This window comes from Bombus pascuorum, chromosome 9 (assembly GCF_905332965.1).
Source record: "Bombus pascuorum chromosome 9, iyBomPasc1.1, whole genome shotgun sequence".
Taxonomy (NCBI): domain Eukaryota; kingdom Metazoa; phylum Arthropoda; class Insecta; order Hymenoptera; family Apidae; genus Bombus; species Bombus pascuorum.
In genome coordinates, this window is record NC_083496.1 from 6805959 (window position 1) to 6820341 (window position 14383).

Sequence of the window (14383 nt, forward strand, 5' to 3'; positions counted from 1 at the left end):
TTTCGCCCTCTAAGTGTTGTGTTGTATTTATTTATTTAAACTGAAAATAATAATAAAACCCTTGGTATATGAGGTAACAATTAACATATACATATATATACATATGCTAGTTTATATATATATATATATATATATATATATATATATATATATATATATATATAGGTAGGTTAAAGGTATAAATATAAATGAAAAATAAATTAAAGTATAAATTCCAACGAGTGTTTTAAGGAGACTTAGATTTGCCCAGAAATATTTATTGCGTAGCGATATATTTGTCCATATCATGTGCAATATTACGTAAATTCCTGCACCTTCAAATTCCCCATAAATACGCAGAAATCCACAGTTTGCTAATGTGCATTAATTTAATTTCTTATATCTTAGTGGATTTCACGCATCATTGCTAATAAAGTACAAATCGATCAAAATATCTAGATGCTTATAAGCAGTGTTTACGACATTTTCGTGCTTCGATGGAAGCATGATTGACGTTTGATTTGCATACAGGACGACGTACAGAGATTATTAAGCGGCTCGGTTATCGCACCGCGACCTAAACACCTCTACCCACGTTTAATTGCCGCGTAAGCCTGACTAAAGACGTTTTAAAGAGAGGCTACGTCCGAGATACGCGGATTGATTTACGCTGAGACCGATCTTTGCCTCTGCTAACCGTACGCGTCCGATCTATCTACTGGCGAACGGCGATTAACCTTAGCATAATTCTGCCTGATTAGCGGATCTGGGAAACGTGCAGCCGCTAACGAGTTCCGGGTGCATTTATGCAGCTCCACGAGGATAAGAAACGTTCTCTTTTTTTCTAGGTAAATGAGCCACCGGTTTCATCTCGAAAATTCATTAACGACAGACTAAGGGATCAAAGACGAACAGATGAAATTCGAGGATAAAATCAGTTTTCCGATAACAGAATAAAATTACATATGTGAGAGGGTAATTGGTGTAGAATATAGCCGACTGAAAATCTGATGCGTTAGTTATGAACCTTTAAGAAACGATTTCGCGAGGCTATAATTCCAACTACTACGTAGTATCCTGCATACTTCCACATAGTGTATATACACGTTAAAGTCTTCAGTTTTACGTACATTCTCGTCTATAGACCATTGGAACACCTGCTGCTTTCCTATGAAACGCGATAATTGACCTAGATTGGCGGTAAAAGGTTTGTTCGATCGGACTTTTGTATTCGTTAAGATAACGATCAAGAACAGATAAAAGTTAACGAAGAATCGTTTGTTAAAGTTATAGAAAAATTAGTTACAAAAAAAAAAAAATGAGTTTACCATTATACGTTGATTAAACTCTCGTTGACAAAATTTGAAGCTGCAAGTCTGCGCAAAATCCGAGTCTGATTCATAGAATTATTTACATGCTTTACGGTAGTAACGTGAGATGGGAATGGTTTCAACGCGAGAAAGAAGAAAGTTGCGTATCGTCGTAGTCGCAGAAAGCTAATTAACATCTCAGGCAAGTGGCGGCTCGAATGGAATGAGCTAAAGCAAGCCAGAGGCTCGTGTCTCGTGTATGGCGCGCCATATCTTACGATATCTGTCCCCGTATCTCGACGCGGTTGTGAGATACGGTGTCCTGGCCGCTGTTTCGACTAATCGTAAATAAGGATTCGATTTCGCACTTTCTTGCCATGGATAAGTTGCGAGAACACGAAACAATAAATTCCTTTTCTTTTGCGTGGGTTCCAGGCTATGGTGAAAAGCCACCGGGGAGAACGTTCAGGGGCAGCGAACACTTTTATGGATCATCGAGGAATAATTCTTGAAATTATTTATCGAGGCAATTGCGAGTCTAAAATAATTTATCAAAAATAAATCATCATAAATAAATCATACATTATAGTAGATATTATCCGGTTTGAAAAATGTCTTAGCACACTTAAAATAATTAAGCCCATAAAATCTATTTCTCTTTTTTTTTTGTGCTCTCTTCTGACAGTAACAGCGGATGAGGTGTGGTGTTTTGGGTCGCAGAAATTATCAGGTTGTTTGCTGTTGCAACCTTCCAATATATTTTAAATCAATTCTTTAAAATAAAGTACAACGTCGATGGACGACCTTACAGGAGATTTTATTCCGGTGAAGTAAATCGCTTGTAGGTACACTACGAAGATTCGCTAAAGCTTTTGAATCGTACTAATCGCCTAGCAAATGCTTACTCGTACTACTCGTAAGTCGCTCGCTAAATTAACTCAATAACCGCTCGACAATGATCTCGCTCGCGATCGTGTCCGCTTATTTATACTGGTCGGGGGAGTCGGAAGGTTCAAATTTGTTTTGGAACGACAGTTGCCCTCTAATTGTTTTTGGCTAAAGACAATCTAGCTTTAATTTTTTGTGTATCCATGATCCGAGGTACAACAACAACAAGTTACTCTCGCCTCGCCTCGTCCTATGACTTACGTGTCACCACACTTATATGGACGTAATTGGTTGTTAAAATGTTTCGTCGTTGTTTTACACAGATCGAAGTCTACGAAGGTAAACGTGACGGGAATGCGAATTAAACTGAGAATGCAATACCAGAACATTTGTACCGAGAAATTAAAAGATTTCTTACGAAGCTGTAGTAAAATAAACGATTCCTACGAATAAGTAATTACAGAAGTATTTACTCGTACGACTATCCACGCGGAGAAGCACTAGCTGCTATTAGTAAGACGTCCAATGATCTAACAACTCTATTACGCCACGTACTTTCTCAATGTATCTTCATAAATAATTTTCCACTACGTGAAAAAGGAACTGAATAGTCGATAAATCGCTCTTATTAAAAGACCCCTATTTTTCTGATTTATGTGAAAGAAATTATAATTATATTCTGCCAAGGAAGTTAACAACAATAGTCGACAAATAATAATTTAATAAATTTCCCAACCGTTAATACGATATAAAATATAACATGCATCTAATTTTCCTTCGTTCTGAATTCTTCGTCTACTCCATAGAACCGTCCAAAACATTTTTCGACTATTCGTAGTGGTTTGTCGAAAGATGCGGACAGCGGCAAAAGTGTAGCGGAAAAAGCTACATAAATGGCACAGTGACTACATTGATCTCGTGCTTGCTATGGGTGGATCGATCGATCATTCGAGTAACGGGATCTCTGAACACGAGTGGCCGTGGATTACGCAACTATCGCGATCCACGGTTAGATCGGCGATGACGAGCAAAGAGAAGCCTTAAGCGCATTTACATGAGCATTCGACCTCGCATCGCATGATTACGATTTATGGGATTTTTTAGGCTGCTTCATCTATCAAGCCGGTCTTCCACGTCTTCATCGAAGTTGTTCCAAGGAATAAATATCTTGTAACTTTTACGTATTAGGCATAGAAACGAACGCTTTTCGATTTTTGTGCAAAGCAGAAATGTTATTCTCGGAAAGAACTCGTTTCTGTACGATATACCTTTTCCTATTTCAATCAAGTTTCGTCAATGCGATCGCGATGATCATCGATGATGTTCCCTATAAATTGTTAATCGCTTCATTTACGATCATTTCAGATGCGTTATTATTACGCAAATCCTTGCATCGACCAAAAAAAAAAAAAAAAAAATGTTACGTTTATCTCGTCGGTCGAATGGAAAGGAAATTCATTGAGAACTTTGCAAACCGCGTCCCTTCACCTCCTGCCAAGAATTTCAAGCACGAAACAGTAACTGGTGAAAAGCATGCAAGGCGAAACGGTGCTGCAGACGGGAATCGCGGTCGTAAATTAAAACTAAGCTAAACAGATTATACGTCAGGAGCGCTATACGGGCAAGGGTGGTTCGACTCTTGTAAATCTCAAGTAACATTCTCGACTCATGACCGTTGCCCGTGCTGGATAAGTGGCCCGTACTTAAGGGAGCTCCGAGATAAACATCCGCGGCTTAGTTGAAACAAGATCGGGCGTTATGCATCACTCTTGCTCGCGTTCCTCGACAGCGAAGCTACGGCGCTTCCTACCTCCAGCAACCTTTACGCTCCTCGTTCGTTCCTCTGTCGCTACCTGTTGCGCGTACTACGTGCGTTACGCGCTTTCTACCTCGGACGCTTCTCCTTCAGATAATAAAAGAGACGTTCCTCCGTTCGTGACTTCAACCCTCTGGCGATAGCCGTCACGAGATCAAGTAAAAAGTCAAATAAAAAAGTTGGGTAATTTTAAAAGAATGCGAACGGAACGTTCGGATAAATTTTGGGATTTTTAGAAGTTTGAGAAATCTTTTTGAAATTTTAAAGATTTCACAAATTTTTATTGCAGTGTTCGTGCAAAATCATTTTCTTGCCAAATGGTAAGAAGAATAGTGTACGCACCTTTGCAGCCTCCCGTGGACAACCCGTAATGGTCGATGTCACAGTGGTCACACCGGAAGCCAAGGACGCCTTCCGCGCACCTGCATTCGCCGGTTACAGGATCGCAGATCTCGTCGAGGGCACCCACGTCGCAGTCACATTCTCGGCAACCTGCAGTCACGTTCCCGTAACCTTCGATGCAAGAGGAGCAGTCACGACCCTCGAACAAAGGCTTGCAGGGACACTGACCGCTCTTCTCGTTGCATTCGATGGAACTGGTGCCCAGAGGATCGCAGTTACAGGCTGCAAACGCGAGATTTTCGTGTTTAGATTCCTTGCGAAGAGCAGAGAACCCGAGAATGGAACGGCGATTCGTAGAGTAAAATTTTAATCAACTAACAAAAGACGATACTACGAGATGAGTTTTAATAAATGGACACGACTTTTTTTTATATTATCGTTAATTACATATTTATAAAAATATTAAATTGGGCAGTGGGAAAATGATTTTGTTAAAAGGTAGAGTGGATGAATTCTTTTCTTAGTAAATAACTCATTGAATATTTAACTTGCATTGGCACCGAATTGTTAATTTTTATTAATTACAATAACGCTAATTTGAACTTTAGTAATGATTCTCCTTAAAAATATGTAAGATGTAGACGTTGTGAACTTACGTAAAACGTTAGAGAACATTTAGAGATCAAAGTAAGAAGGTTGGATATTCACGAGATATCGCGTGCTAACGTTGATGAAATAACGTACCAGAAGTAACAGATGATACTCACGCAAGCAGTTCTGTTCCAAAGGATTTCCGTAATGAGCTGGTTTACATTTGTCGCATTTCCAGCCTTCCGTGTTACCGCGACACTCCAAGCAACGCCCTGTTTCCTGATCGCAGGGGCCGCCGCCGCAAAAACACGGCTCGCATGTGCCACCAGGTACCAGAGGATTTCCGAAGAATCCTACGTCACAGCTTTCGAAACAAAGTTGAATTTCGATTTAGCTATCGTTATTGTATCACGTTGATTAACATCGACGGAATTTTGTCATATTTTTAGAAAAAAAAACGTCATAGGTTTTTAAGGGTAATGCTATTTTATTAAAAGTTTAAAGTTGTTAAAATTACAACAACGTGTTGTAATACATTTCATGCTTAAAAAATTAATTAAATGATAAATCGGGTAAAGTTGGATTATTTAAACCAGTTGGCTACATATTTTGGACAAGTTAAACAATTTGCTTGTAATTCGCCAAATTCGCTTATGAGCAATATTTTTGAGAGATTTATATTTCAAATTAAAATAAATTAGGTACATTACAGTATATGATATAGCGTGTAGTATAATATAGAGTATAGTACGTAGTATGATGTATAGTATAGTACATAAGAAGTTTGATTATTCTGTACAATGTTCAAAGTTGAATTTTAAAAAATTAGCCGGGCTAATTAACTTTGCTTTACTCGATTTTATATCGTTTTCCTGTTACATAGTTACGAGCACTTACCTCTCACAGTGATCGCCTGTATAGCCCTTTGGACATTGCGTGCATACATATCCACTATCGATATCAGTAGGGTCATCCAGTTGACAATTTGGACTAAAATTGTTGGTCTCGATTAAAAGTGGGCAGGCACACCTTTTGCAATCATCCGATGTGCCTTTTAGAGCGATGCCATAAAAACCAGGTGCACAACGATCGCATTTGGGACCCACTGTGTTATGTTCACAGGTCTATCGGACAAAATGAAAAAGTTTTAAGTATCTAAGTACCTAAGTGATTTCTAGAGAAAAAGAAACGTTGCATTTACTTGTAAAGTAAAAAAAATTGTTTTTGTCTATTGATAGTTACGTTGTGATATTTTTAAATTGTTAATTAAGTGATATTCTCTTGAATGGAAAAGAAAAGGAAAGGGAAATTGAAATCGAATATAACAAATTTAAATTAATGTGATAGAAAATTCGAAATATGTATATATTAAAATTTAATCAATGCTTTAGATATCAACTGTCGATAAAGTCGATGTTTTCTCTCTTGAGATAAATCTTTCATAAATTTACCACGCACGTTCTTCATTACCATTAAATGGTTATAGTATCAAGGAAGGTAAAGTAGGAATCCATGCAAATGAATTCTGGTTTATGTCTATAAACGCTATATTCTATACTAGCCTTTCATTAGATTGTTTAGACAAAATTTATTTTCAAGCTGTACTCTTTGCATTGGTTTTTTTCATAATTTCCAACTCGAAAATGATACATTATATATTACGAAATATGGTTTAATAAATACAATTAAAAATTACAAAGTAGATACAAAAATACTCACTGTGCATTCCCCAAGAACAAGGTCACAAGTACTCGCGTGCCCATTACAGTCGCATTTCACGCATACGTGATGATTCTGATGATCGGACCCATTTTGGATCAATTTTACGTAGCCCCATGCACAATTTTCGCACGATAGGCCCGTGTATCCCTCGGGGCATTCGCACTTCTCCACCAAATTATTATTCTCGCCACTGGATGAAACATCTCCGACTGACACCACCGCCGATTGTAGACTGAAACGCAAGGAAAATACTTAATTTAAACCTGTTGTAATTGTCGAACTTGAGAAATTTCTCTTTTCTCGTGATAACAATATCCGTGTGTAACGTGAATGGCGCGAACTTTAAATTAAATATAGGTTAAGACAACCAAATAATAATAAATAATAATAAAATAAGTTAAGACACATAGAACGCGTAGAAATTATAAAACTAAATAAAAAGAAAAAAAGAAAAAGTAAAGGGACTATGTATGTAATAAGCAATTTTATTTTCTTTGGATTATCGACTTATGTACCTTCCTTCGATCTGTTCGGAATGATACTGCGCCCTTATCATGAGATACTTTAAATCCGCGAGGACCTTCATCATTTGTATTCTGGTAACAGCGTCTCCACGAAATTCGGTTCTTCTCAGCCTGGTAGGAATATCTTGAATCTCACCGCGTACATGATACCAGCCGTCTTCGCGTAGAGGCACGGTGATCTCTGCTTCCTGGCCATTATATTGTTCCTCGCCGTAAGCTATTCGCATGCCATTATTACCCTACGAGGAAACAAGACGAGGAGATTAATTCAAAAAAAAAAAAAAAAAAAATCATCGTAATCTACCTTTTGGGGGCAAACAAACAACTTAAAACGGATATGAGAGGAAGAGATGCACAGGGTGGTCTGTTAGGCACTCGTATCTCGAAGGGTCTGCAATATTTTGTAACCAAGGAGACGCGGTATTTAATGTCGAATAATAATTTAGAATTTCGAGAATACTTAGTAACAAGAAAAAAAAAAAAAAAATAACAAGACAAATTCGATACGTTGTTACGATGTATCGTGGAATATCAAAGAATGTTTCTTTTTTAATTTATTTCCATATTTAGGATCGCATCCACTTCCAAGGATCATTAGCTTATGAATATTATATTTACATAAATAAATATTTCATCACAACAAAAGTAATTTTTTATTTTACACATAAATATACCCAACTTATGATAAATATATTCAAATAAATAATCCACTGCAATGAATAAATTTAAAATCATGTAAACCTTAAGAGTTCTCCTATTACGTAATAAAAGACCGATGAAATTATTTTTACTACGCGATTTCAATTATTAGCATTTCCCATTTGATCGTACAACGATTTGTTCCCTCAAACAAATTTCAATGAACATTTTCTCACGCTATTACTCATACGTGAAAGATGGTATACTTACGACTAGAACAACGTTAGGCCCTGTAGTTGGTCTTCCACTGGTGTCACCGCGCATAACGACCCAGCTGACAGAGTAAGTAAGATTGCTGCCGTAAGACGATAGTCGATTACCGCAATAAATCCGCGGAGCTAACCAGAAAGGACTATCGTATTCGACGTCGAACGCTGCGATCGTCAGCCACCCATTATCCGTGTCCAAAATAGGAACAATGGCACGAGTTGCATTTACATCGGTCACTAACCAATTCTCCAACGAGGATATCTGAAATTAATCGACGAGAATGCACGATCTTTGCTGAGAAATTTTTTCCTAGATATAAATAGTCATCGGATTAATTAAAACGCGATTCGTCAAATGCTCTTCGCTCTCATTGGAACAATTAACGTTCGGGAGATTTGAGGATTTCGGGTACTTGAAAATTCGAAAAAATGTTTAAAAAATATCTAAATAAAACGTAACAAAGTGAGACGCGATTCGACATCTTCGATCTTAAAAGAAAATTGTTACATAGAATGTGGAATTTGAAATGTGAATCGAGTAAGTAACATGAATTTGAATAAAAGAAACGATACGCTTCAGGGTATCACTATTAGAAAATAATCACGTGAAATAATTGAAAAATGAACTAATCAGTAGCTGCTTTAAGTTAAGTTAAGCAGTTAAGTATAATTCACAGTTGTTGCCTTATGAAACTGCGTTCGATTTAATTTTCCTCTTTCCCGTTAAAACGATAACAACGTACTATTAAGTTTCTGCTCGTTTCGCTGGATACACGCGACGCAGAAGAGTTGTCGCGCGACAAAGTAATTGCGGACTTGTCGTTACCTCGTGAGTAGATAAATGTAGTTATTGTCCATTTATCCGGTTCATCGTGAAACCCGAGCGCGTCGCATCTCTGTTAAATCTCGAGTGTTCAAACGAGGCAGTTGACTCGAGATCCCACAATTTTAATTACTTTCGCCTTGTAGTGTAATTAAATGTATATTTCATTACTACACGTTGCACTTAATTCTTGTCTGTATTCATACGCACATTCGTTCTTCTATCTCTTAACTCTTGGGAAATATAACTTTCTATTTCTTCGAGTATCAAGAACGTGAATTAGTTTCGAGGGAAATTTCACTTTTTCGCTAAACGTGCATTTGTTCCAGGAAAAACAAAGGTGTTACATTAATCGGAACATCTCCCTTCGTTTTCTCCAACTTTTGCCCATCTTTCTGAGACAAGAGTTGAATGCCACGACGATGAAACTATTTTTTAAATCGATCCACTTATCAACTATTTTTTCCACTCCTGCGACGTTTATGAAGCGCGTACCTTCCAATGCGTGCTGTATTGACTGGAAAAGGTGGTAGTCCGATGGAGCCAGGTCTGGAGAATACACGGAGTGTGGGAAGACTCTCCATTCTAACTCCAACAACGTTTGTTTCGCGAAACAACGTTGTTCATTGCGACGCGTGGTCGTGCATCGCCGTGCAAGAGAATAACTAGCGTCGTTTGTTTGATATTCGTGAACCTTCTTAGTCTAGAACTGCGCTTTCTGAGCTTTCAATGGCTCAGAGTACAAATCTTGTTGGTCTCACCAAATAGAGAGCATTACGTTTCGACTGTGAATTTTATAGATTTCGTTCCACGGGTTTAAAATTCAATTGTTTACTCGTACGTATTTACTTGTTTACTGTTGCTTGTAATACTTTAGACATTCGACAAAAATATCAATACATTTTCACGTTATAATTCAATACAGCCGCTGGAAGCTACAACTAACTCTTCCTTCAGAGTCCCTTGAAACTAATTCACACTCGTGATATTCAACTTTCTAATTACATCCGTCGAAATTCTTCAGCATTGTTCTTCATTTATTCGACTAACTTATATTCTATTATTTTTCAAACTGCATCATCCAGCATTACCCAGCTAATCAGTGTTTCTATAAAAATCAATAACATCTATCTACGCGTGTGAACAATAATCTACTCACTGTGGAATAAGATAATTTAGCGGTTCCACAATGATCGCTGACACCGAAACAGTAACACGGAAGACATCCATCGAGATTTTCCTTAGTTAGCGCAAAGTGTCCCGGTTTGCACTCGTCGCACAACTCGCCAGCGACGTTCGCCTTGCAGAGGCAGTCCCCCTCGCAGTCGTGAGAAGGGAGGATCCCGCGGGAATCGCACGGACAGGGCATGCAATCAGGAAACTGACGATAACCGGCTGCACACTGGTCGCACTTGTATCCCGAATAACCCGCTTTGCAATCACAAGCGCCTGCTACCTGAAACACGATCGGTGTTTAACTCGATCAAGATTGATTTGGCCAACGATAATAGCGAAATGTTCAAAGTATCGACGATGAAACGTTGAGTCTCATTGTACAAAAGGAGCTGACAGACGTAAAGATTTTTTTCTTTTTGATTTCTCTATGAATGATCTGATGTGGAATTTTATCGTAAACGATGTAACGCCTAAAAATTCATCGAGTATTTGCCAGGTTCAAATTGCAAATAAATTTCCTGTAGCTAGAACGAAAGATCTTTGTACGAACACGTGCTTACCTTTCCTATATGAACGTAGGAGTCATCCGGGGTGCAGTACCCCGTGCTACCGTGTACGTTGCAGTCGCACGGTACGCAAGGTTCAGGATCATCAGGGGCAACCCCGTTCGGCCTGTAATAATTAACCTGACACTTCTCACAATTGATTCCAGCCGTATGTTCCTGAAACAAATCATTTTACAAGGAACGTTAGCACAGATGTTGGAAACTCTATACGCGTCGCAAAGTGTTCTATGTTTAGTTGCTTCGAAATTTAAATATTAGGAATAATATAATTTATAATAGGAAAAATATTAGGAATAATATTCATAAAGTTTGAGAAGAAGCACAGTACAGATGCTGATTTTGAAACAAAGATCGAAGGTAGAAGCAGCTCTGATTAAAGCATTCACAGAGTCCCAAATTCCTTTCTCGTAACACCCTATACATATATACATATATATAGATATATATGTATGTACGTATGTATGTATGTATATACACAACTATACTACATTACTAATCGCAAAGAAACAAATTGCCACAACAAAAGCACAACGTATCGCACAACGAATAAAAGCGTAATTTACATTCATACGATCAGACAATGCTGTTTATGCGTATGCTGGTCACTTTCTACGTAAGACACATATATAAACAAAAAGATTCGTGCAGCATTCCTTTCGTCATCGACAGTCACATTCTCAAAACAAATTGACGATGTATCGGCAATTTCATTCGGCGATATTTCTCTCGTGAAATTCGGGCTTACTGTGCAATTAATGCAGACACCACCGCCGCGAAATTTCCCACGAATGTCCATAGACATTCTTCTGTCGGCCACATCCTGATCATATCTGCACGAGGTTGCATGTCCATTGCAGTTGCATTTCTCACAGTGAAAGCCCTTCGCAGCTGTGCCAGGTTTCCACGGAATCTGATTGTACATGGGACAGCATTTTTCGCATCTTTCGCCGCACGTGTGGCGCTCGCATTCGCATTCTTGATGCTGAGAAACAATACCACCTCTTAATGGAAACTTGTTAATCTTCTCGGTTTAGTATTACTGGTTAAACGTCTAGGTATCCGATTTTTCTACGTGCTTACGACTAATACGGTCTTCGAGCAAACCTTCGCTTCAGTGTTAGTAGATTTTGATGTTTCTTTCGGTAGGTATATTGGACGATATGGAAATAGCTGGTATTTTATTCGTTAAGTATTCATTGCGTATATTATTTGTGAAATATTCAGGATGAAAAGAACGTAGAAAGTTGTGTAGTATGATTACGCTCTTACAAAAATATTCGATTTGTGTTTCGCTCGTAACGCCAGTGTTAATATTAATTATTTAATACGGAATAATAATAAATTTCAAGTTTGTGTATGACGAACAACGACTTCACGCCACTTGGCGATATCTGAAAAATAAGGAAAAGGCAATCCTTAATGAATAGCTATGCTTCTCTGTTGTTACGTTTCCAAGAAATGAATATCTCGCTGCTAATTCCTCGAAACCGAAAAAGTGAAGTGGGTGAACGATATCGCATTTCCGCTTTCTAGCCATTTTTCCACGATCGTCGAATCAATTAACGCGGAAGGCGTAATGGATATCGCACGGCGTACAAGCGTGCTTTATAAATCGCGACACGGTCGCTGCAACGAGGATGCTTCTTTATGACTGGCGATACAGATATCCGGTATTGCGCTCGGGTAGGAGACATAGTACAGCCACGCAATCACAAAGATGTGACGTTGGAGAATTTATAGGACCGTTAAGATAACCGGACGCGTTATCGAAAACATTAATTCGCACGCGGTTTCGACTGGCTCGCGGTTCTTATTCCAACTAGCGTAATTTGTGAGACGAAGACCCGTGAGTTTTCGCGCACGTAGGTCGTTTCCCAGGTGTATTGTTCAACCAGATAGTAGAAGTTTGTTAAAAATTTCAGAGAATCGTAGTTTCTTGGACTTTGAATAGAAAATACTTCTAATAGGGGAACGTTACATTTTTTATTACAAAATAAAGACTCTCGCAATGAAATTCCACGTTCCTCTATCGTTCCTCGCGATCTAAGAGTTAACATTGGAAACCTTTCCGAATAAAAATATGTGTTTTTACGTGTTTAACGTTAAAAACGACACGAAAATCATTTTTCATAATAAAATTTCCATTCGTTGAGCATAGATTTTTCTAACAATGCCCATCTGTCTCGAGACTCTCAGCGAACCTGACAGTATAATAATAATAATAAGGTTATTTAAGGCTTGTTTAAGTACAAATTACAAATTCAGTTTAATGAAAATACTGCTGAAGGAGGATTGTTAAACTGTTGGTTTGATCGTTCATTATCGTACGCGCAACATACGAGACTACTACTATACGGTCAGTTAGAGAAGCTATTATCATGGTACTATTATTACATTTAATTTACATAATATTATACACCTTAGACTGGAAAACGTGACCCAATATATACGACGCTTAGTTTTAAATGACAAAATCACCCGCATTGGATTAACTCTATGTTTCCTCCGTTTAAATTTACCGGTTTCTCCTTTTAATATTACCACAGAGAGAAAATGTAATATTAATTCCTTATTGCATTATTCTACTGATAATTGATCGAGAAATAGGAAAATATCTTTTGTTGCCGCGAGAAAATAATTATATCGATAAAATTGTTGACGCGTAAGTTAAATATTATATATTTAACAAAGTTGAAGTTTGTTGAAGTTAAAAGTTGAAGAAAAGATAGCGGTGTTTCTTGTTTCTAATTCCAAATTAAAGTAATCTAAGGTTACGTAGTGGATTAGAAAAATATGGAAAATCGATCGAGTGAATTACGGATAACGTAATTTATCGGACTTTTCCATTAACCGCGCGTCTTCATCCAGCACGTGATCTTAGTAAATTATTAAAGATCCACTGTGAACAGCGATCGTACTCTACGAGCAGAATTACAAACCTATAAACGATAAGACTTTACGAGACGTGTTTATATGGCAGGCCGGAGATATTCTGAGCACCAGATGCGAGCAGCAAATCGTAATTTACATTTTTTACGACGCATCACAGACTTCATTGTGTTTTCATTAATGACCATTGTCATTCATGAGAATAGACGCACCGCGGGAAACGGTTAATGACTGCTACAATGAAGCATATTATCTAGTGATTTACTGAGATCGATGTACCGAGGACTTAATTAGCGTCGGAGCAAGCTGTGTATAAGAATCGAGCGTAATGTTTGCGGCCAGCACAATAATTGTTTAATATAAATACTGTTGAAAAAACGACGCGTAACGAGAAAAGTAACGGTTAAATAAAATAAGTCTCTACGCAATTATTTCTATTGCAAAAAGATATTTCTTTGTTTAAGAAGCTTAAACACTGAATACAAACACCATATGAACATTACCACAACAGGAAAAGTTATGTTAACGATAAGAAAGGTAAGATTCGAATAATTTGAAATTTAAAAAACATTTCTATCAGTGATTACTTCTATGAAAATTTACGACACGCAAAATCTGAGAGAAAACGAAGCTGCGAATTTCCACGATATAATCAGGGTTCAATTAAAGGATAAATAAAAATGTTGCAACTGCAGCTGTTATAATTTATGATGTTTCGTCCATCGATACTGCATGACTAAGAAACCGGGGCATAAACACGAAAGTGATATTTCGTGAATAGAAGAACAAAGGCGAGAGAATGAAGCTGACGAATATCAACGTTATATGATCGAAGATGACAATTTGATT

The 14383-nt window shown here is 37.7% G+C and overlaps 1 protein-coding gene across 2 annotated transcripts in view; it reads right to left on the reverse strand.

Annotated features, from left to right (window-relative positions):
* LOC132910725 (laminin subunit alpha lam-3) overlaps window positions 1-14383 on the reverse strand; it is a 195805-nt gene that overhangs the window by 105039 nt on the left and 76383 nt on the right. Inside the window, exons 5-13 of one of the 2 annotated variants that reach the window (XM_060966629.1) lie at window positions 11391-11627; window positions 10640-10801; window positions 10063-10359; window positions 8082-8342; window positions 7164-7411; window positions 6646-6880; window positions 5824-6050; window positions 5103-5290; window positions 4336-4617 (exon numbers count right to left, since the gene is read on the reverse strand). In XM_060966629.1, the coding sequence (XP_060822612.1) occupies window positions 4336-4617; window positions 5103-5290; window positions 5824-6050; window positions 6646-6880; window positions 7164-7411; window positions 8082-8342; window positions 10063-10359; window positions 10640-10801; window positions 11391-11627 (2137 nt within the window). The remainder of the gene's footprint in view (window positions 1-4335; window positions 4618-5102; window positions 5291-5823; window positions 6051-6645; window positions 6881-7163; window positions 7412-8081; window positions 8343-10062; window positions 10360-10639; window positions 10802-11390; window positions 11628-14383) is intronic. The other variant, XM_060966630.1, reaches the window with a different exon arrangement.